The following is a 23087-nucleotide window of genomic DNA, read 5'->3' as shown; positions in this document are numbered from 1 at the left end:
GAGTTTAAGGGGAAGGCTAGCTCTAGCTTACTAAGTGCACGCTTGTGTGTATTTTACATGTTTAGAGGTGTGCGCGTGTGTGTGTGATTTTTTAATTGTTTTAACCGAACCGATGCGTCCTTGGGGTTCTGTTATTAGTGTCCGTCTTTGTGAGATTTTTTTCTCTAACACTGTATCGTCCTAGTCAAGTTACAAACCACACTAAAAACACACGTCATTTTTCGTAACCCTTCCCTTAACCCAATCTATCATTCCACAAACCCCCGTAACTCGCTGTCCCTTTTGTTAGCCCGTTATGGTGACTACCAGTGGGAGTTGATTGGAAGAAGTACACGCTGTCGAACAGGATGCGATGTGTGTATGGCAATGCTTCGTTTGTGCAATCATTAGTGCACACGGAATTAGTACGAGTGTATGTATGCGTATGTGTGTGTATGTTAGTATTTCTCAGAGAATCAGGATTTGTTAGCGAATAGAAGGCATTTAGGTCCCTTTACACTAGGCTTATTTGTTAATCTGATTGTTATTAGATTTACCATCTTCAGTTGTCTAAAGCTAGGTAACTAGGTCCTTCGTATAAAGTGGATCTATTTTCCCTCTCTCTTCTTGGGAATGGTCCTTTTTATTTAGGAGCACGAATTCCAAGAAGTACGTGTTCTAACTTGGGAGTAGTTATTCTAATTTGGAAGTATTTATTTTAAGAGGCACAAAATGAGAATAACCGGTTAATATGGCACTCATCAAAGAGTGGTCCAAGGCAAGCTAGGTCTTCCAATTTTTCGAGCTCTTGTATGTTAAATTAATGCCTTTCCACACAAAGCTTCAACAGCGATCAAAACGAGGATGATTGACGTCCTCGTGTCTAACTGTCGAAAATTCTTGTAGGGCAGGTTGCTCCGTTTCCATTTCGTACTTTATGTATACTATCCAATTGCAGTTCCTGTTTGCCTCTGATCTCGCTCAATTTAGAGAACTGCTTCCTGAGCGTCATGAGAACGTTCTTGTTTTTTTCGTTCCTTATGTATATGACACTAGCTAAGGAACGCCGCTTCTTCCCATTATGCTTGAACACTTATTTTAATCCTCTACGATGAGTGAAAGCTTGAAGTCGTGTGCAATTGAGGTATCGTTTGAAAAAGAAGAGCTAGTGAGTTAATGCAATAGTGTGGGTGTGATAGGATGTTTGTGACACAGGATGTTCTAAAAGGACTCCCATGTACTGCTCGTGTTATCCTGCTAACAGGGGATATATGTTGCTAAATGTTAACCAATAACGCCCCCTCATTCGATGAAAACCGGATCAAACCACAGGTTGGGTGTAATCGACGGATATATGTGTTCTAGTGCTTACGAGTTAGCTTTCCCCTCTACAGCGGATGAGGCTTTATCACTGATAGCTTAAGAACAATGGCACGCAAATGTGAAAGGCTTTCGGTGGCCGATTCTCGATCAGCTTGTTAGTTTACCGCAGAAGCATAGGAGCGCCCTAGACGTAGCGGAGGTGCGAGATACTGAGAAAGAACGATATTAGCCGGATACGAACCCTGGTATAGAAGTGCTCAGAAGCAGCGACTACTTGTAGGACGTTCAAGATAGGAACTCAGCCAAATGACGAGCTAGCTGAAAAAGGGCCATCCCACTGACGTTTTCATTCTACCGTTGGCGAAGATAGGAAAAAGGCGACTACAAGTTACTAGAACCCTTCAGCGTTCGAAGGGTTCCTAGCAGCGCGATACTTTCTTACTGATGCAATCACTCCAGTGGAGCCGGGTAGCATTGAAGTATTTGACTTTCTAGCAGAAATTAATATGTTTAGGACGAAGCGTGGCGTTTAAAGTGGAAAGTTATTTGCCAAAATATTTATATAAATATATATATTTCGACTGAACACAGGAACACGAAACAAAACTAACAGGTCGCGAATATTTGACTCATCAAACCTCTCAGCCTTGATACCCGTTACGCTTAGTCACGAACGGATACATGATATTCATTGCGCATAATTCATAGTTCAGAACCGTTGATGTTTACAGTTGCGAATAAAACAAAAAAATGCCCAATAGCACACGGTATCGCTCAGTAGCCCTCCACTCCCAGATCATGCGTTTTTTACAACGGGTTTACAGGAATGTTTGGTATGATTTGCTTCTCATAGCCCGTGCTTTAGATAAAAGAGATTAAGGGAGAGCTAGCGTTGGGCGGTTAGGTAGGGCGTCGGTTTGAATTTTATATACACACATATATGAATATATATATTTTTTAAATTGATCAAATGTGACTGGAACCTGTACGCTTCCTGTGCGACAAATAAGATAACGGAGAAAGGCACCCTTTTTCGATCGGACGGTTGACGAGCTACTGTAAAGTTAAGTGAATCGCACGTGCGTGTCCTGCCAACGCACAACTGCAAGAGGCGAGATCGAGGCACCGGCTTCTAGGGCTACGATTATGCGATAATATTTGTGCGTGTGCGTGTGTGTGTGTAAAAAACTGATTCCTAGAAAGAGCTACGCAGTAAAGGGCTCCTTCTTCTCCCCCTTTAAACGGAACCAAATGTACATACTCTATGTATAGATGCATCGATGTATATATGTAAAGGTACATGTTTCGATGTATTGATGTGTGTTTGCGTCAGAAAGAGATTTACCCCCATCAGGTGAAATGCGAATGAAATTAATAGCAGAAGCGGAGAAAGTGTGGTAGTAATGCGCAAAAAACATAAAATAGAGCAGGAAAGTGCTGTAAATGGAATGTTTGTATTTTAAAAAACGCAAAATGGAAATAATAAAATGTAGTAAAAATGTCTCTAGTGTTTTATGTCGTAATTGGTGGCGTACAGGGAAAAGAAGCCTCACTAAAGGCGAGATATGGTAAGATGTCGCTGTTAATTCCGAAAGAAGCGTAGAAGCAAACAGATAACGTGACACAAAGAAATGTCGAATCGCAAGCCAGTAATACCACGGGGTTCTCTGTCATACAGATAAACTTAAGCTTTATTTCGACTAACAGTAACGTCACTTGCGAACTGTTTCCAGTTCATTTACCGGTGCTAGAGCGCAATTCGTGAGGTTCTAAGCGGAACAAACGATGTGCGCCTGCCCAGTTTGATGGTAGCTGCACCACGTGTTCGTCCTTTTTAGGTAAACCCTGAATTCCAGGCCATTCGCACATATACGTAAATCATTAACTAATAAGGTTTTCGTATTTGTCACTATTGATGTTGCAAACCGCTACGATTCGGGGGTGGGTTCTTTTTTATTCACAAATAAAACTATACAGCTATCCTACGGACCCTAGGTGGTAAGAGTTCCTCGCCCGATGGTGTTTTCACGAGCACAACATGGAAGCTGTGGCAAAGTTTCACCGGGAAAGGCCGCTGGAAGCTGCACACTAATATATTTCCCACCCCACCATACGAACAAATATACTGCTAATTTTCGTTTCGCCCGGTTCTGAAGGGAAAATGTTTAGGATATTCGCTAAGGGCGGTCACAGGTCTCTACATGTGGTGCTGCATCTTGCACTGGCGCAGTGCCTCGTTAAAGCCTTCGCAGAGCGTCAGGTCGGATTGGTTTTGGGCGCAGGACAGGAACTGCTTCATTTCCCAGGCACACGCACCCGTCTCACCGGCCGGGGCCGGAGCGGGAGCGTACTGCTGCGGGGCTGCCGCCACCGGAGCCGCTTCCTTCGAGTCGGAGCCGCTGAACATTCCCGTGAGCGCGTGTCCGACCGTGTGGCCCTAAAACGAGTGTTGAGAGTGAAAGCGTTAACCAGGGTTTTTTTGCAGGATTCGCTTCCGTCCCGCGAGGACACTTACCACTGCCGAGCCAATAGCAACTCCACCGGCTGTTGCGGCCATCTGCGCCATCAGACCAGGGCCCTGGGACGGGGCAGCCATCGGTGGGGCGACGGCGGATGGGGCGGCGTGCTGGACGACGGGTTGCTTCTGGACTGGGGCTGGAGCGGGTGCAGCCGCCATTGGGGCCCTTCAAGGGAAACCGGAAACGAAAAAAAAAACACGAATTAGATGCTAAGTTAAATCTGACCTGATAAATATAGAAAGAGGAAAAATTAATTGCAAATAAATGGGAAAAAAGACCATCTGACTATGACACAAAATTAATTTATTGGCCTCAATTCAACAGCTCGACAAACGTGACCAGTCACGATTAGCGTGTGTCGCAGAAAAATAAAATAATAAAAATAAACACAGTTCAATAGTCAATATCTGTACAAAGGAATGCATTCCCATATTTGCCACCCGGTTCTCGGCCTGAATCCGCAGCAGCCGTTCAAAGGTCAGCTTGACGAAACGACAACAACATCAAAACAAACGTGAGCCTTAACGCGTCATCGGGCTGTCACGACGATTCACGGGGAAACTTCTAGACCAATCTCGCTCACGCCCGTGGTCATCTTCACGCTTTTCCCACCCCCTTTTGAGGATGGAAATTCAGCTGGTGCCGGTCTGCGGTTGCGTTTACTTATGAAATGTGGTGCAATTCACTCGCTGTGAGTCAACCTTTGGCAGGATAAAAGGATGATGCGCCTTTTTTATGTGTGCTAACTGACGCAACACGCGATCGAATTAGATCGATGTTTTTCTCGCCAACTGCCCAACAGAAGCTAAAAAAATGGTTCGGGAAAAACAACGAATCACGCCATCTTTTTGCGAGCAACGGCACACCTATTAACACCCTCGCGCCCTTTGTTGCGGGATTCATCCGCAAAGCCAGCGGCAGGTTGAGAAATTTCATCATCCTAATGAGAAGAATGAGCTGTTGCGTAACGATATTTCTTCCAGATGTTTTAGCCCATCAAAGCTGGCTTGGAATGCGTTTTGACAGTCGGTCAAGCAGGAAGAAAACACGGGACCAGCAAGTTCCTGCACCTGCAGGGCTTGAAAGGGTGCAGACTGCGGCCTGAGGGGAGACTTTCAATGATGAAATGCCGGAAATCAGGACCTACCTGCGGGCAGCTGGTGGCGGAGATGCGGAACGTCCTCGTCGTGGCATTTTGGAGTTGTATTTACTAGTTAGCGGTGCGCTTGATTGATGATAGGAAGTTGAAATTTGCACTTGCACAAATTCGCTCACTCTAGAATCACGATTTCACTTGCTTGCGACTCGCACTGAGTTGTTCGCTCGATTGAAGGTGGCTGTCAAATGTTGCGATTAAATAGCCAGCTAATTGTGCGGTTGTGCAGTCTGACAGCACGTTTAAAATCAGCACGTGCGCTGAAGTGGCTAGACAACGGAATGTCAACAATGTCATAGTTGAATGTGTCTAGAAAAATAGGGGCTGGGATGAAAAATATCCGTTAAAATCATTTTAAGGTACATTGCACTACACCAACGTACAAAATTATGTAAGGTAGAAGTTTGTTTCATATTATAAATGGAATTTATAACCTAAACATCAAAACATAAGTCAATCAAGCAAAATGGTCTAGAAAATAATGCTTGAAATTATATTTGCAGCATAGAAATGGATATTTTAAGAAAGAAAACCAGTTAAAGTATCTGGACAAGTATTTTTAGCAACAAAACAGGCCATTTTAGACAACATTTGATACCAATAACCGCAATAGTATGCTATGCCACGTGGAGTGATGGAGACAACATTTACAGAGACCAGGAACGCTTAAGAGCTCGGGAACGATGACGATAAAGAGACGAAGAACGGAAAATTCGCGCAACCAATTATGTTTCTTAGACTTGGATCAAATTGAATTTCTCAAAAAAAAATACGTTCTTTCTAGGTTCCCCTCGCCATTTCCTTCCCACTTGCGCTCATCCCATCAGCTCCCAAAAATAATTACATCATGCGCCGTAGCTTTTACGTAAAAATTTTATTTCAGTATAAAAGGACACTTAAAAATATCCTGAATTATCTGTTTATTTTTCCTTTCGCTTTCCCTTTCCACCAGCGTGGCGTGGCTCTCCTCGCCCTGCTCCCTCCTACTACCTCGCACGCGTGTCTCCTCGTCTCACCTGGTCCTCTCTGCCTACCCTCTCCGCTCATCTCTAACCCACGCTCGGTGCCGCGGTGCGTTTGTCCTCGCCGAAAAAAATCCTGTTCGATGCATTCGCGTACGTGTTAATTTTAAATTGCTCCCCCTGCCTCGCTCCCCTCTGCTACCGTTCTTCCCCTTTTCCGCTCGCCCGGTTCCTCGCAGAGCGCTCACCCGCTGACGACTTCGCGAGGCGGGTCGCGTCTTCTGCGCTATCGAATAATAATAATAATTAAAAAAATACTACCTCCACGGCTAGCCGGCCCTTGCGCCGCGCGTTGCAGTGGGTTTTGAACCCGAGCAAGACGCCCTCGGTCGCCAACCGCACGCCACCCCGGCGTGCGGCTTAGACGAGCTGTTTTCCTCTCCAAACCGGGAACACCTGCTCCTCCACCTTCACATTCCGGTTTCGGTTTCCGCTTCCATTTTCCGTGCAGATCGACTTGGGGTGGGAAAGCGCGTGGGCTCACCAGGGTGGTGTCCTTGGCGATGGGGGGGGGGGGGGGGGGGAGAGGGGGAGTTGAACCACGGGTAACCGGGCGCCTCCATCACTCCTCATCCTGCGTCCCACCCCGTCTACTCCTTCACGGTCGGTGCAATCGTGTAATTTACAACCACAACACTGGAGTGTTGCACAATTAAATAATAAATACTCATGCTGACCTGCATCTGCCCTTCTGGCATCTGCGGTACGCGTGTGTGTGTGTGTGCGTGCGTGTGTGAGTGTGGATGTGCATGCGGGGGTGAGTGTGCTCCTGGCCCTTCGGCGGAGTCCTGGGTAGAGGAAAACAGCTCGGGCGAGCGTACACGTTGTCGCTCCGGTTCAGCTTCACCAGGTCTGACGGTCTCTTGATGGAGATTGCTTGTTTTTCACGCTTCTTCACTTGCTTTGCCTTGCCCTACTCGCGAGCTTCCTCTCGCTATGCGCCCCCCACACAGAAGCTCTCCAGCTCTCGGATCCTTCCCTTTGCCTGCTCCACCTTCCGTGCCCTACGGATCTGTCACTTGGTTTTTTTTTTCGTTCCTTCCTTCTATTTATTGTATCAGGTAGTTGGATGCGTTTTTGATATTGTGCCCTGCCTTACCCCATGTGGCCGGTGGGGTGGAGGGGGTGACGGGTGGGGAGGTATGAGGTGTGGGGTGGGTTTGGGTGTGGGTTGATGGAACAGTGTGCATTTCGATGTCGTCAGTGTGTGAGTGCGTGCATGTGCATGAGTGGCTGTGTGTGAGTGTGAGCAACATGTTGCACCAACTCGCAGTACTCGCAGTAAGCGAAACGACTACTACTACTACTACTACTCCTCCGCCCGAGGTAGTACACCTTGCCAAACCTAGGATGCACCTGTTCTGACAGTTGAACACCTGCTGCTCAATGTTTTCCAAGCGAGCTGTGCTATTTCGGCTGTTCTCCTTCGTTTGACCATCTCCGCTACCATCACATTATCCTTGTCTCTCTTTCACTCTGTTCCTATCTTTCTCTCTGTTTGCTACCTTTCTAAAACTTGTCTTCTTTTCCTCACCATTTCCGGCCATCTTTGCTTAACTTTTTTTTTCTTTAACGCTCTTTACCTCGCACACATTTTCGTGCTGTTTTATCGACTCTATCAATATTATGTTAGTTTTTGTGTGTGTTTTTGTGTAATGAATACATTGCCAAAAAACAGAAGAAAACAAAAAAAAAATACAAACAAAAATTACTTTCCATCTCGTCTATTTTTATCTTGTTACCTTTCTCTCGCTCTCTCTCCCTCTCTCTCTCTAGCTATGTATCTTTCGCGTTATCTCTTGCTATCTCTCTGTCTAAATTACTTAGTTCGGTAGTCCTCGCTTGCGCCGGATGCTGTTCGTTCCTACACGCAGAAGGAATGCAGACCATCCTGTTGACGCAAGCAAGCAAACGGACGCCAGAGAGTCGAATCGGAGTCGAGTTCGAGGTCGAACGCTCTCTCCCTTTTCGCCTTTTTCGAACGTGGGCAATCGCGTCCTTTTGATTCTTTTTTTAAAATTATGGCAAAATATACAGAGTAAAAAAGATATTCATAATAATAATAATAATAATTTTAATAATAATGTTAATAATAGCTGTTATAATCGCCATCGATTGCCAGTGGCAACTCTTCGAGAGAGAAAAATAATAAACTGACAGGGAAAAAGGAAATGCACACTTTCCTCACGAACGAAGACAAAGAAGCGAACGGAAGCGAGTTCGTGGAGAAATCGAAATCCAAAGGAGTCGGACGTTTGTCAAGGACGCAATGGCCTCCTAGCCTACTTAAACGACCGAGCGCGCCCGTTACGCGCTAGTGCCGCTAAAAGTGTACGTGTGTACGAGCCGTGTGAGTGTGTGTGTGTGTATGTGTGTGAGAGAGAGAGAGAGTGGGAATTGTGTCGAGAGCTTTCGCTCTTCGACAGGTGTCAGGTTTGCGTTTTGGAAGAAAAGGAAAGTTTTGGGAAAGTTGTTTGCTTGAAGGAGCCTTCCCGCTAGAGGGCGCCGCGCAGCCAAATGCTCAAGCGATCGCGAGCCCCTTCGGGGTGTCGGGGCCACCGGTGTGCGGCCCTTGCGCCCCGAAAGGTTGGCCGACCTTCGAGGGAACGTGAACGTCCGTCGAGCGGCCGGCGCCGCCCCGATCGGTCAATCATCGGGCGTGATGGCGTCGACGTCTCTCGCCTCCACACCCGATCCCCGTGGGTCCTTATCTACGTGTTTTGGGGGGTGGGGAGGGGAAGGGGGGAGGATTGGGTGGAAAACCAGGGGTGGGTGGTCGTTGCACTTGGTAACATTCGAACTTCGACAGACTGCCAAGGCTAGGCCGCACGGGCTCTTGCGTCCCGTGAGGACGTGTTTTCTTTTTGAAGAATAAAAATGATGGCGCCTACCTCACTTGACAGCAGACGTCAGATTGACGAGATCGCTTCGTCGCTCGGTAGTGTGCGATCAGTAGTGTAACAGAGAGCTGGACCATCGTCGACGCACGGCTTAGCCCTGGTCCTGGTGCAACGTGCGCGTTTCTGTGTACGTTTGTCTGGATGTGTATAAGTATGTGTGGAAAGGACTTGGATGTTTGTTCGTATGATGGGGAAGGGGGTTGTCTGTACGTGGGGGAGGGGTTGTCCTCAAGTTCTTCCTTCGCCTCGCTACCGCCCATCCGTCGGGCCTCCGTCGGTCTCCCTCCTCAGTGCTTACTTAGGCATACTTAGGTCTAACTGTCGCTCGAGTCGCCACCGTCTGCAGCTGTTCGCTCCTAGCGGCTAGGACGCGCCTGCCGACGGACGTGGTGTTTGAGCCCTGTCCGGTTCCGCATGCCCGGTGTGCTCGCTCATCTTCGTCGGGACGCCGCCACGGCAATCATCTGCTGCAGCATCGGTTCCGGACTGCACGCCTTCGGCTCACACTGCATCTGACCATCTCCGCCACATCTGCAAGCGAGAAAGACATCGAACAGGGATTCGTGTAAGTCTCACGAAGGGGTACGGAATGACAGCAACGTATAGGGGAAAGAGATACTCACGTGCATCGCATGCAAGGTCCGGAGGCAGAGGCCACCGCTTCACCGACGTTGTACGCCTTGCCCTGAATCTGACAGCCACGCTTCTGCACATGACCCTTGTACGCGTGTGACAGGAAGTGCGGCGGTAGCGTAGTTGTCGTCGTGGTCGTGCTCGTCGTCACGTTCAACACCGTCGCCATCGAGACCGGGCACTCGTACCGCGGGCAGCAGAAGCCGGAGATTGGCTCCTCGTTACAACCGCTGATCGGTGGCGGGCAGGACTGCTGCAGGCAGATGATGTCGCTGCGGAAGCAGAAGCAGAAATCGCACGGATCGTCGCGCGGGATCTGCTGCGCCGACACGTACAGCTTGCCACCGTACCGGCAGGTGCCAGGTCCAAACGCGGCAGGGTCTTCCTCTTCGCCGTAGTCGTCCTCGTACGAGGATGGTGGGTAGTGTGGTGGCATATGACCGTAACCGCTATCGTAGTGCTGTCCTGGTGCTCCGTACGAAGGTCCTACCGTCTCCGGTTGAGGTGATGGCTGCTGATCAGGCTTCGCTGAGACACCAGTCTCGTCACTTACGCTCACTGGTTCCTGGACCTTCTGCTGATCGTCATCCTCACCGTCCGATGTGGCATCGTCGGGGAAGGTCGGCTTGACGGCTGTCTGCGGTTCACTTTCGTCCTCGGAGTCCTCGTGGTGTGCACCCTGCGGCTTCTGCAGCAGGTCGTCGTCAGCGGCAGCTGGAATTACAGGCTTCTCGGTCGACTTGTCGTCCTGTTTGTCGTCCAGCTTCTCGTCTAATTTCTCGTCCTGTTTATCGTCCAGCTTCTCGTCTAATTTCTCGTCCTGTTTATCGTCCAACTTCTCATCCAACTTCTCGTCCTGTTTGTCATCTAACTTCTCATCCAACTTCTCGTCCAACTTTTCGTCCTGTGCAACAACAACCGGTGCGACCGTGGTCTGCGATTGTTCGTCCGGTTGTGCCGGTGCTGCCGTGGGCTTTGCCGTCTCACGTGCTGGTTCCTCCTCATCCTGCACGGTGGTCTTGGACGTGGTAGAGGCCGTAGATGTGCTGGAAAGCTCCGGAGCTTCCGAATGCTCCTGTTCTACACCCTGTGTCGATACCGGTGCGCTCGTTGTGCCAACCTTATCTTCCGGCTGCAGATGTACCGCACCCGTACTTGAGGGTGCTGATGCCTCGGTTGTAACAGCTTCGTCTTTCTGACGCACAGTGGTGTGCTGTTCAGTTACCTGCGAGTCCGATGCTGGTGCCTGTGTGGTGTACACCTCTGGTTTCGGTGTTGCTTCCTCGGCAGTCATATCCTTCGGTGTCGAGCCAGCGATGTCCTCTACCGTGACAGCCTTCTGTGGCACTGTGGTCGTGAACTGGACGGCCGGAGAGTCGTCTTCCTCCGACGAGTCATCATCGGCATTCAGGTCATCTGTCTGTGGCTGCTCTACATCATCCTGTTCTTCTTCGGACGTAGCTGTGTCCTTGCTAGGATCCTGAGCAACATGTGGTGCGTCAGTGCTCACTGGCTGCTGCAACTTTTCGTCGTCGCTTTCCGGAGCACTTGTCGTCACCTGATCACCCGCCTGTTCGTCTTCTGCCGGAAGTGGTTTCTCGCCATCCGTCACCTGGTCTCGCTCTGGTTCTGCTGGTGCCGCAGCAACAGTTGTTGGTGCCTGGAGATCCTCTTCTTCGGTCGGTTTAGCATCCATAGCCGGTACTTTCACTTCTTGATCCATTTCCTGCTCGACAGCTTCGTCAGCCGTCGGTGCAGTAGTAACTGGTGCTGCAGTGCTTGAAGGTTCTTGCGCGGTAGGTTCGTCGTCGTGAGAATCTGCTTCGGGTTTTCCTGATTCATCATGCGTTGCCATCGGTGCCGCAACTGTGCTCACATCCTCATAAACGTCCTCGTCGAATGGCTTCTTGTCAAATGGCTTCTCTTCGGCTGGCTTCTCTTCAGCTGGTGCCATATCGTCCGCAGACTCTTCAGCTCCCGTTCTGACTGGGGTTTCGAATGTGGTCGAAGGAAGTTCATCATCCACTTCTGGTTGATCCGCTTCAGAGGTGGCCGGTTGTTCTTTGTGCGAGTCGTCAGCACTGGCTTCCGAGGCAACGGTAGTCATCTGAACATCGTCATGAGATTCCTCTTCTTTGTCAGCTTCAGGTTTCAAGTGCTCCTTTTCAGAGTCGTCCTTTTCAGACTCGTCCTTCTCAGACTCGTCCTTCTCAGGCTCGTCCTTCTCAGACTCGTCCTTCTCGGGCTCATCCAGTTCCGGAGCAGCAGTTGACAGTTTATCCTGTTCTTCGGCAACCTTCGGTCCAGTCGTAGTGAATGACTGCTCTTCGGGCTCAAACTCTACCTCATCCTCCATAGGGGCAGCTGGAGCCGCACTGTCGTCCGATTCAAACTGCTGCACTTGTTGCCCATCCTGTTCCAGTGCTGGTGCGCTAGTCGTGGGAGTTCGTTCGTCTTCGTCGTGTTCAGTGTCGTCATGCTCTGGTTTGTGATCATCCTCCTGTTGTTCGAACGGAGCTGCCGTAGTTGGCACAGGCGAGGCGGTTTCGTCAGCAGCTTGCATCGACTCATCTGAATCATCGGCAGCAGCGTGGGCTACTGGAACTTTAACAGTCGTTACGGCTTGAGGTTCCGTATCTTCCTGCTCGTCCTCTTCGCTATCAGTGTGAGTCGCATCATCCACGGCCGGCTTCTGCTCATCACTTTCATCATCATCGCTCTCTGCCGAGTCTTGGACTGGTGCAAGCGTTGTTTGACGATCCATTACAATTGCGGGTGTTTGCTTGCTGTCAGCAGCTGCAGCAGGAGTGGTGCGATCACCCTCCTCGACTGCGGCATCCTCACCACGCGGTGTAGTCGCCTGCTGAGACTGTTCAGACAAATCGTCAGACTCCGGTACCTGCTCGTCAGTTTCGCTATCATCTTGCTTTTCAGGCTGCGTGAACACCTGAGGCGTGGTAGCGGCAGGCGTGTCGTCATCTTCGCCATCATGTTCAACCAGCGGTTTCTGTTCATCCTCATCCTTCACATCATCATGCTCTGGCATCAGTTCCGGCGCTTGTTCATCTTCGGCAGCCTTATCTGCGACAGGTGTCGAAACGGGGAGATCGTTACTCTCTTCATCCTGCGCGTCATCTGCCGCTGGTGTACGGGCTGTCGTTGGTCGTTCATCCTCATGTGCTGGCTGTTCTTCAGGCTTCTCGTCTTGTTCCTTCTCCTGCTGATCTTGTTCCATAGCCGAAGTCACATCCGCAGCGGCAGATTGAGTTGTCGTAGCCGGCTGCTCCTCAGCAACTGACTCATCCTTCTCACTCTGTTCGTCCTGTACTTTCACCGGTACATCGTCACTGATCGGTGCCGCTGTCGTTGGTTGCATTTCACTCTCCAACTCCTGTGCAACTGTCGTCGGTTCAGCTCGGTGTGTCGTCGAGCTCGGCGCAACCGTCTGCTGTTCCGACTCTTCTACCTCATCGTACACTGGAACCGGTTCCTGGACGGGTTTCTTCGCCGGAGCAGCGACTTCTTGGACGTCAGCTTCAATCTCGTTGCTCTCTGGTTCGTCTTCATGCTGAGCTGGGCTGACCTGTTCACGATCCTGCTCCGGTACCTGCGGCATAACCGTGCTTGGTGCGCTCGTCACTGCCGGTGTTGGCTCACTTTCGACAGTAGTGCCCTGTTGAGCGTCATCGTGCTCCTTAATCTGATCGACTGGTTCCAATGGCATCGTTTCCTGCGGAATTTCCACCGGCAGCGGAACGGCTGCGTGCTGCTCTGACTCATCCAGAGTAGGCTTGAAGATCGGCTGCAAATCCTGGTCTGATTCATCATCCTCCTGCGGGAAGTGTAGGCCACCATCCTGCTCGGCATCTCCAATCGGGCTGATCAGGTTGTCATCGTCCGACTCCTCATCTACCTTGGACGGCTTCGTCTCGACGAACGTCGGTTTTATTTCGTCCTGGCTTGGTGCCACTTCATCGTGCGTCGGTTTCACGTCCTCCTTCGATGGTGTCACCTCATCCAGCGTTGGCTTCACGATTGGCTTCTTATCTTCTTCATCGTCGACGCGGAAGATCAGCTCATCACCAGCTCCAAGAGCTTGATCCCCTTCTGCCTTCGGTACCATCGTCGTACTTTGTGTTACTCCTGAGTCCGTGGTAGGGCGCTCTTCAATTTCATCGTCCGCAGAGACGGGCTGAGCAGGTGCTTGGCCGTCCTCGTCCTCTACGTCACGCTCAGGAACGGTAGCTTGAGTGGTGGCAGCAGGTTGGTATTCATCCTGCCCACTCGAATGTTCTGGTTGCATCGTTGGAGCACTCGTGCCAGCCTGTTCCGACTCATCCATCGACGCGGGAGCTGATGTTTGCTTCTCTTCGTCCTGTGCCGCATCTCCATGGTCACTCTCGACAGGGAACGACGTCGACGTCGTAGCAGCTGGTTGGTCACGTTCCTCATCCTGGTCAGCAACAGTGGTCGGAGCCTCGGTTGAGATGCTTGTCTTGCGCTTGGTATCTTGCACTGTCACCTGTTCCGCTTCGTCTCGCTCAGTGGATGACTCATCATCCTCAGTACGGGACGTTGTTACTTCTGCCGCGGGCAGCTTCTCTTCATCCGCAACTGGTGTAGGTTTGTCGACACGCACAGTCGTGCTAGCAATTTCATTCTGTTCCTCATCGCCATCATGATGCGGCTGCTCGTGTCCAACACCTTCTTCTACCGAACGAACAGTAGTAGGAACAGCAGCGTCTTGTTCTTCATCCTTCTCAACGGCGTGCGGACCAGCAGTCGTTCCCTCACGGGACGGCTCGGTGACTTCCTGCTGCTCATCGGCACTGACAACGACCGGAGTGGTGGCGAGTTTCTGTTCCTTGTCGTCTTCTTCCTCATCCTGCTCGGTTTCGTCCTGCTCTACACCAACAGGAACTGATTCTGGCTTGCCGAGATCATCATGAGCACTCACTTCCGAGCCCTTGGACGACAGAGTCGTTGAGCTCTCCTCGAATACCTTGGCAGTGGTCAACTCTACCGGTTCGTCTTGCTCTGGTTCTGGTTTATGATCATCATCCGCAACATCTGGGGCATATTCTGATCCAACAGTTTCCTTCTCATCCTCCTTGTCGGTTTCACCCTTCGAAGTGACAGCCACAGCAGGTGTCGTCGTGTACGCTGCTTCCTGTCCGTACTCTGGCTTCGTAGTCGTGTACGCTGCTTCCTGTCCGTACTCTGGCTTGGTAGTCGTGTACGCTGCCTCCTGTCCATACTCAGCCTTGGTGGTTGTCGGTTCCGGTGCAAGCGTCGTACCTGCCGTGCTCAAGATGATCGGATCCGGATAGCTCGCCGTTGTTGGGCGATTGCCACCGAAGAAGTTGATGTGCATTTCCTCCAAATTCGGTTGCTTTGTCGGGCGCAGTGGCTTGAACGCGTCGTCATCCACATCCCAGCTGTCACTCTCGGCCTCCGAAGGCTTGCTCGCTTCATCATCCTCATCTTGTTCCTCATCCGTTGAGGTAGACTGCGAGTCAGCCGTTGCCGTTGTTGGCGCTTCTGACGAACCAACTGAGACATCACTGTCCGCCACATCCGATTCGCTCACGTCCGCCGACTGCTGCTCCTCTTCACTTGTGGATTCACTCTCAGTCGACGCCTCTGTCGATTCGGCCGTTGGGCGTAGCGTCGCTGGAGGTTGCTTCGGACAGCTGAAGCTCGGGCAGCATTCACCTGGCAGAGTGGCCTTCGGTACACAGTCGTCACTTGGAGCCGCATCACATCGCACCATCTCGCAGTGTACGATGCTGTTCGAGCAGTGGCACGCCACCTGACACTTGCCACTTGGAGGTACACTAGCACCATTGCTAAACGTCACACCATCCACCAGACAATCACCTTCGCCAGGGATCGACTCCGGGAACAGCTTATCCGGGCTTTCATCCACCTCGCTCTGTTCGTCGTCCGATGGTACTGCCGGTCGTGTGTCCTCACGTGCCGGTGTTACGTGTTCTTGAACCTCACCACTCTGCGTGTCATCGTCTTCATCGTCAGTGTGATCCAGCGGGTCATGCTCAGGCACCTGATCATGCTCGTGATCATCTTGCTTGCTCGGTTCGCTATCCACAGGCTGCACCTTCTGGCCGTCCATCTCCAGCGGAATCACGGTGTTCATCTCAACCGGCTCATCCATACCAGCCTTCACCGGAACATTTTGAGCGTCCTGTTCCCGATCGTCTTCCAGCTGCTGTTGACCCTCATCTTCCTTACGATCACCAAACGCTGGCGTGTGCTCAGTCGTCATCGCGTCCGGCAGCACGTGCGAGTCAGCCTCCAATGGCATGTTCGGCAGAATCTCATCCTTCGGTGGTTCCGGTGTCTGTTCCGTCGTGAACAGCTCATCTGATGAGGTCGGGACTGGTGGCAACTCCGTGACGACGACCGCCGGAGGCAACTCAACGAAGTCCTGCTCCACAGGGGCTGGTGGTTGATCATCAGCCTTGTTCGCAGCCTCTTTCTTGTCTGAGCTCATCTCTGGTTTAGTCTGTTCCGGTACCGCTGCACTACCTGGTGGCAGATAGGTGTGCGTTTCTGGCTCACCGGAATCCTGCTCCTGCTCAGGTGCGGCTGTGGTTGCGCTGGGCTCCTGTTCGTCATCCTCCTCAGTCTGCTCATCTTGAGTCTCCGGCACATCGTCCCGAGCGGGTTCAGTTTGATCCGACTCGCTTGTATCTTCGTGATGGTCTCCGATTTCATTTTCCTTTTCATCTGCACTCCCAATTGGTTCTAGCATAGGACGTGTCGTTGTAGGCTGCGGCTCACTGACCTCCTCATCAGCAACCGTTGTCGACTCGATCATGTCGGCCTTATCAAAGCTGGCCTTCGTGGTGGCAGCTGCCATTGCGACTTCTTCGACATCGTCTTGTTCCTGCAGTGGTTCACCTGAGTCTTGCTCGACATCTCGAGTTGGTGCTACGGTTACATCGCTGCTGGACTCATCCTCCCGCACATGCTCAGTAGTGGCCTCACTTTGCTCTAGCGAGTCTCCCAAAGTGGTCTGCGACATCGCAGGTCTCACTGTCGTCAGAGGAGCTGGTTCATTCGCAGCCAGCGTCGTTCCGGTCTCCTTCTGCGTATCGTCCTCGTGTTCGTGCGGTCCAACGTGTCCAGGGATGTGATCACTCTCGACTTCATCATCCAGGTCTGGTCGAGCCGTCGTCAACGGACGTACGTCTTCAGCCGTCTCCGGGACTTCATCATCTTCCGCGCTATCGTCATCCAGCTGCGGTACGACGTGCTGCTGCTTATCATCTTCATCTTCATCATCGTCGATCTTTTGATCCAAACCACCATCATGCTCCTTCTGTGGCGTGGTGGAGCTCTCCAGGCTCGGTTGGGTCGCAGTTGCTACCGGTTCCGCTTCCTGTTCGTCCTGTTTCACCTGTTCGTCTTGCTTTTGTTGCTCATCTTGCTTCTGTTGCTCGTCCTGCTTCTGCTCTTCGTCTTGCTTTACTTGCTCATCAAGCTTTTCTTGCTCATCAAGCTTTTCTTGCTCATCCTGCTTTTCTTGTTCGTCCTGCTCCTCCGTTGCGTCATCAGCGGCAGGTGTTGGCACACTAGCAGCAGTCGTTGTATGCATAGAGGCAGCTCCACCGTCACAGATATACTTATCCGGGCAGCACTGACCTGCAGCTGGTGGTAGAGCAGTACAATTCTTACCCTCGTTCTCTAGTGGCGTTCCACATTCCTGCACGGCACACACGATGTCTCCACGCATGCAGTAGCAATGTTCACATGGTTTCTCCGTCATGATAAGCGCACCATCTGCGTACGTCTCACCGTTGTGCGTGCAGTCCGTGGATATTGAGGGCAAGACGGTGGTCGTCAGGATGAACCCAGGTGTCGGACGCACCGTGGTGGTGCTCTCGTCATCCAACAACGGCGTTGAATCCCTATCGTGATCTGTGAAATTCACCCGAGAGAACATATGAAACACCTGTGCAAAAAAGTGAACCTGTACCTGAACACCTACCGCAATCGTATCTCACTGGACAGCAGACACCCTTGTTGTAGATCGGCTGGCAACCGTCGATGTGCAGCGTACACTCCTGCATTACACAGGTGGTCATGTTGCGGATGCAGTAGCACAACTCGCACGGCTTCTGTGGATTTGATGGCACCTGCAAAAGCAAAGAAGGTCGCCACCATGCGATGTTAGCGACGCATAAAACCGTGAGGCGTTACACCGGTAGACTTACTTGAGCTCCCTCCGGGTAGAACCGACCGCTAATCGAACAACCGTACTGATCCAACGCTCCAACCTCCGTCGAGGAAGCGCCCATCGACGGACTTGCCGTAGTCTGGTGGTCAACCAGCTGTACTTCCACCTCCGGGCAGGTGATCACCGGACAGCACTGGTCCTCTCGCTTCTCGATGGTGCAGTCCTGCCCGATCGCCTTCGTGAACGGGCAGACGCGCAGGTAACACATCAGCATGCGATCGTGACAGGTGCAGTTGAGGCACGGTTCGTTCGTCATGATGCGATCGCCTTCGCCGTAGTGGTTGTAGTTGTAGTAGCAGCCGGTCGATTCGCCGTAGTTTTCCAGCTCGGTCTGATCACTCTCGTACATTGGGGCTGAGGGAGATGAAATAAAAAAAACAAAATGGCGGTCGTACAGAGGTCGGTGTTATTTGTGATGGAGCGTAAATTAACAGCTTCTGCTAAGTAGCTTCTTATGAGCTGTCAAAAATTACGACTCGTTTGTTGCCCTGGCTGAAAGGCTGCTTCCTGGGTTGCTTTAACTGTCCCCGCTCGCACAAACAAAATGGTGGCAAATGCTACGAAAGGCTCGCATTCCCGCGTGGGAGAAACCGTTCGAGCTCACATCCGCAGGAAGAGTCAACCATGACACCGCTAACTTATGATGATTGAGAGTGCCGAAAATAATCGCGGGAAAAAACGCACACACCCTGAAACAATCGCCCAACCATCCCAACGTTCAGGCTCCGCCAACTCCGAAACCCATCAACATCGACAGCCTGCCGTCATCGAACATGTAGAGCCCGGCTTTTGCTCCGTGCTCCACACAAACAATGGGCACCTGCGAGCCTTCGGTTGAGTCGTGGCACCCAACACAAACGAAGGCCTGAGAACCTGCCCTGAAGGGTGCATTCGACTGCGGCAACAATGGCGTCGCAACTCGCCACAATTAAACGCGTGTTGATATCCAATCCAATCTCCGATCTGCCAGGTCGCGCTTCCTGGCGGGCCCCGAATGTTGCGATCTCATGCAAAACAAAGCAAGGCTGTGGCCCAAAAGATTGCCTTGGTTGGTTCGTTACCTTCCCGGAAAAAAAAACAGCACGGACGCGCGCGCGCGAGAGAGAGAGAAACGCCGGTAATCCCTATCGTTAAGGGTTTCCGGCAGCCAACCAGCACTTGTCACCGCAATCAATCTCCACGCCCGGCAGGTCGCAAGTGTTCGCATGTCGAACAAGCGCTAATCGGGTTATCTCTCGAACAGCCAATATTTCCGATACGCCGCTTCCGACAGCGCGTCCTTGCTCAGCGTCAACGCACGGTGTCAGCGTGGGCATCGTGAAATCTGCGTCCCGAAATCAGGGCGACGTTTTGCTTGCACACTTTCTTTCCCCCTGATTGTCGCGAAAAATCGAGCAAACATCCACGCGACGGAACCTCTCCCCTCCTCAGGAGGTTCATAAATATTAATGCGCAATCTCGTTACGGTGCGGAGGACCATTTTTCCAAAACCTCCCTCACACCCAAAGCAAAACAAGAAAGAAGAAAACAAAAAAAAATACGATGAGGGTAGAAAACGCACGTACCGGGGCCATTGTTTTCGCACAGCATCTTGGAGGCTGCACATCGCCTCCGTCTACTCGTTGGGCACGTTCCAGAGGGGTTTCTTCGGGTGCGGTTCATCCCCATACCGAAGGGTCGAACGCACCCTGCGCTAGGGTTGCGGAACTAATTAAGGCGATTCCTTGCCACTTGCCACCTTCCCGGCTTATCGATATTTGGTTGACCCCTTCACCGGTTGGGACGGTTTTAGACGTCCCTTCGCAACACCGGCTCGGCTTGGTACTTTATTCTTTGCCTTGTGTGTGTGTGAGCACTTCCAGCCCGGTTTCGGCGCGTGGTGTTTGCGAGGTGGATGATTTTTTTATGAGAACCGGCTGGCGGGTGTGATTTATAATTCATGAATCCCCCCCCCGGAGCTAGAACCCCGATTTTTCAAGTAGGTCAATTTTGTGGTCCGTCGCAGAGTGGAATTTAAAACAACAAATCCCACAGCTGCTTCTCCCCACACCCACCACCCAAGCGGTTCGTGGAGCGAAGTACGAAACAGTACCAAAGCGAACACGGCCCGAGATAGCACAAATTGCATTAAATTTGACAGATCGCACAGCTAATGTCATCACGCACCGGAGCGAGAAAGGACTAGCCGCGAGGTAGTGCTGCTGCGAGACGGAGAGCAAAATGATTTATCTCGATAATTAACCTGCCACGTCCGTTTTCGTGTCGCACATCTGCCAGCATCGCCTGCAGGCCAACGTTGGGTTCGATCGAGAACCGATGAACCGAACGCCCGGCTCTCGGTGGCTTCCTCGGGCACAAGTCGGGGGAGAAGAAAACAAAAGAAAGCAGAAAAAAACATCACGTGTCTGTGTGCATATACCGAGGCTCCGGTGTAGAACGGGAGAAAGTACGGAAACCTCGCACGGGAACGAATCCACTGCTGGGAGGGCATTTTTTTCGATGCCTTTTCGATGCCTTTTCGGTGTCTTCTCGCTCTTACGCCCGGCGACGTGACATGTGCGGGATGTTTGTCCACTGCAGTCATCAGTCCACTGCCTGGTGCGTGTCACCCACCCATCCCGACCCCAGACACACATGTGTGTGTGTGTGTGTGTGTGTGTTTACCGTACGCACATTCGTCTTGTTCGGCAAAGGGCATCGACATCACTGACTTCAGGGGCTGTCTGACCCTTTGCGGCTTTAGCCATGGGCAGGTAAGTGGGCTGTGGGGTTCGATCGCCCAAATATGCCGTTAACCGAAGGGTTTTCCCCCTCCTCAAAAAAAAAAACTGTCACCACACGCACGTTTGGTCCATCCGGCAAAGCCCCGTGCGGTCGAATGGCGTGTGATGAGTTAATCTATATGTACGTTTATGAGACGTCGCCTTCATCCGGGGGAGGGTCGGGTTAATTAAGAAGTTGGAGGAGGGTGGATGGGGGGTAGGGAAACTCCATGACAGTGGATAGAGGGTACAGGCGCACAGATCCTGATCCTGAAGCGAGGGACCGAAAATCGATTCGCGCAAGCACACCCTCAGCAACGTTCTTGAGCCGGAAGCGAGAGATGAAGATTTGATAATTTTAATTGACTGTGGGATTTGGGCCGGTGACGTGTACCGCTCGGGGACCTATTTGTCACACACTGCGGATGCGTTGTTCGGCACGCGGCCAACATCTGGGTTCGAATCCCGCGTCAGGACGCGGGTCGTGAGCTACATGAGCGAGAAGGCGAAGGTGCGACTTTTGCAGCTCGGCTCATCTCGGGTATCGATGTGATTAGGCGGCTTCGTCGGGCGTTTGTATGCGAGTGCCGGTCAGTTCTTGGCCCCGGATACCGTTAGAAATGTGTCGCTATCTCGCTCGAGCTACTGCCCCACACTCAGCATCTCGACGGCAGGGTAAACACACACTCGCAGTCAACCCTAAACGGGATGAACGCCTGCAAGGGAGATAACTCGAAACCCGTGCGTGCGATCTCATCCAACCCAGCTGCCATTTGTCATCGGGGCTGCTGACACGCGCTGATTCTGACAGGGCTTAGATGGAAGAGTTTTGGGAAGAAGAGATCCCTGCGATTCCCGCGCGGTTTGTGCAAAATTATCCCTTCTCGCTGTGGTTTTTCACTCACTAGACAATAAAACACCCGATCGTGACCTAACCAACGGGAGTAAAGGGGCTAATTTATGATCCGCACGTCTGAACACCTGCGACGTGCCGATCAGTGGCAAATTAGCGGTTCTAAAGCGCAAGAGGGTTGCAATAGCTGGATAAAGGAATATTAGCTACTTACCGCTGTGGGCCGCCGGTACGAGCACTAATGCTATCGCTATCACTAATACCGCCATCATGTGGTAGTCGAGCCCGAACAGGCTCGAACTCCTGATAATCATCCTTAGCGTGGGGCTGTTATGCCTGGTTGCCGTGGGATCGCTTTTACTGCTACGACCTGTGCGGGGGAAAGAAAGAGAGAGTGAGAGAGAGAAAAACAAGAGAGAGTGAGTAAGCTGTGTAGGTCGCGATCGGTTTCGGACGTGTACGGAAAATCCCGAGCCCGAGGAACCGGAGGAAAAGTAGCACACCCTGTTTGAAACAATCACCCCCTCCACCAGGTGTTCCGAGCTTCTCCTTCCCCTGAGCAAACGATGCCACTTTCTCTGTAATGGTGCTAACGCCTGGCAGTTTGGCGAAATGCAAAGAAGCCAGCGAGAAGGAGGGAGTAACATTAAAAAAAAAAAAAAACAAACCAGAACAACTCTCGAACCCAAAATCAGACCTCCCCCTCAACGCTTTTTTGCGTTTTGGTGGCATCGAAATCGAATTCACCGCAAGAAGACGTCCACCCAGTGCATCCAGGTCCCGCGTTTGTCCCAAGACCCCACGACGCCATCTTGGGTTGGTGGTTCACATTCCGGTTGGAGCATGTTTTCGCAATTAAATAACGCACGAGTGCGCCTAACTAGGGCGATGGAGAACACCGCGTAATCCAGGTCCCGGGGAGGGGGGGGGGGGAGAGTCCTCGCAAGTGTATTGCAAGTAGTTCGCGCAAGACCCGCTGACTTGTCCAAGCAATCCATGTCACCGATGGGTATTTGCGAGGCTGCGATGTAGAACGTGGGGCTATGTGAACGGTAAAAACAGGTTCGGGAAGCGGACAAGGCGCCGAGGCTCGTGTGCTGGGGTGAAAGTCGCGCACGCCAAATGTGTGTACGCCTTCCAAAACGCTACCTTGCTGGACCTCTGGAGCGTCTGAGGAATGCACACACAAACACACGCGCACGCTTATTAGAGCCCGCAGCTGGCGATGAGCTGGCGAGTTTGGAGCGATTATTTGATTACGCTAATTACGCCTGCACGCCCGCAACCCGCAATAGACCCCAATGGGAGGGGCACAGAACCCGACCAAACAGTCCGGCGTTTCCTGTTGGTGTGCCTCAAGAACAACCCCTATTACGCCCTCCTGCTGAGCTGAGCTCCGTTAGATCCTCCTTCCCTAGGGAAACGGATGGTTTCTACGCAGTCATCTGAAGGTGGTCAGGGACGCGTGCGAAAATTCTCGCCCTGTCACCTGACAGAGCGGGGGGGAGAGGGGCTTCCGCGGGATGTCAGGACATCCAGCCATGGATTCCCATCCCCCCCCCCCCGCCCAGGCAGCTCTACCCTGACCAGGTCCGCACCGGTAACTAAATACTCGTCGTTTAACGGCACTTTCCACGGGACCCGTTGCGAGCCTGTTCCGGTGGGAATGCGAGGCGT

The 23087-nt window shown here is 51.8% G+C and overlaps 2 protein-coding genes across 2 annotated transcripts; both read right to left on the bottom strand.

The window, feature by feature from the left end:
- Nucleotides 1-2969: 2969 nt before the first annotated feature.
- On the bottom strand, nucleotides 2970-5133 carry LOC128729336 (coiled-coil-helix-coiled-coil-helix domain-containing protein 10, mitochondrial). The gene is made up of 3 exons (XM_053823009.1): nucleotides 4969-5133; nucleotides 3818-3986; nucleotides 2970-3739 (listed from the first exon to the last, which is right to left on the bottom strand). The coding sequence occupies exons 1-3, from the start codon at nucleotides 5013-5015 to the stop codon at nucleotides 3500-3502; spliced, it is 456 nt and encodes a 151-aa protein (XP_053678984.1). The 5' UTR covers nucleotides 5016-5133; the 3' UTR covers nucleotides 2970-3499.
- Nucleotides 5134-9330: 4197 nt separating this feature from the next.
- LOC128728962 (microtubule-associated protein futsch) lies at nucleotides 9331-21724 on the bottom strand. Its single transcript, XM_053822613.1, has 7 exons — nucleotides 21625-21724; nucleotides 17773-18149; nucleotides 17547-17694; nucleotides 17028-17476; nucleotides 10446-16946; nucleotides 9523-10331; nucleotides 9331-9430 (listed from the first exon to the last, which is right to left on the bottom strand). Exons 1-7 carry the CDS (start codon nucleotides 21722-21724, stop codon nucleotides 9331-9333), a joined length of 8484 nt encoding a protein of 2827 aa, XP_053678588.1.
- Between the last annotated feature and the right edge of the window lie 1363 nt (nucleotides 21725-23087).

This window comes from Anopheles nili, chromosome X (genome assembly GCF_943737925.1).
Source record: "Anopheles nili chromosome X, idAnoNiliSN_F5_01, whole genome shotgun sequence".
Lineage (NCBI taxonomy): Eukaryota > Metazoa > Arthropoda > Insecta > Diptera > Culicidae > Anopheles > Anopheles nili.
Note: the sequence above shows the minus strand (reverse complement) of the source record. Positions and strands in the feature narration are given on the sequence as shown.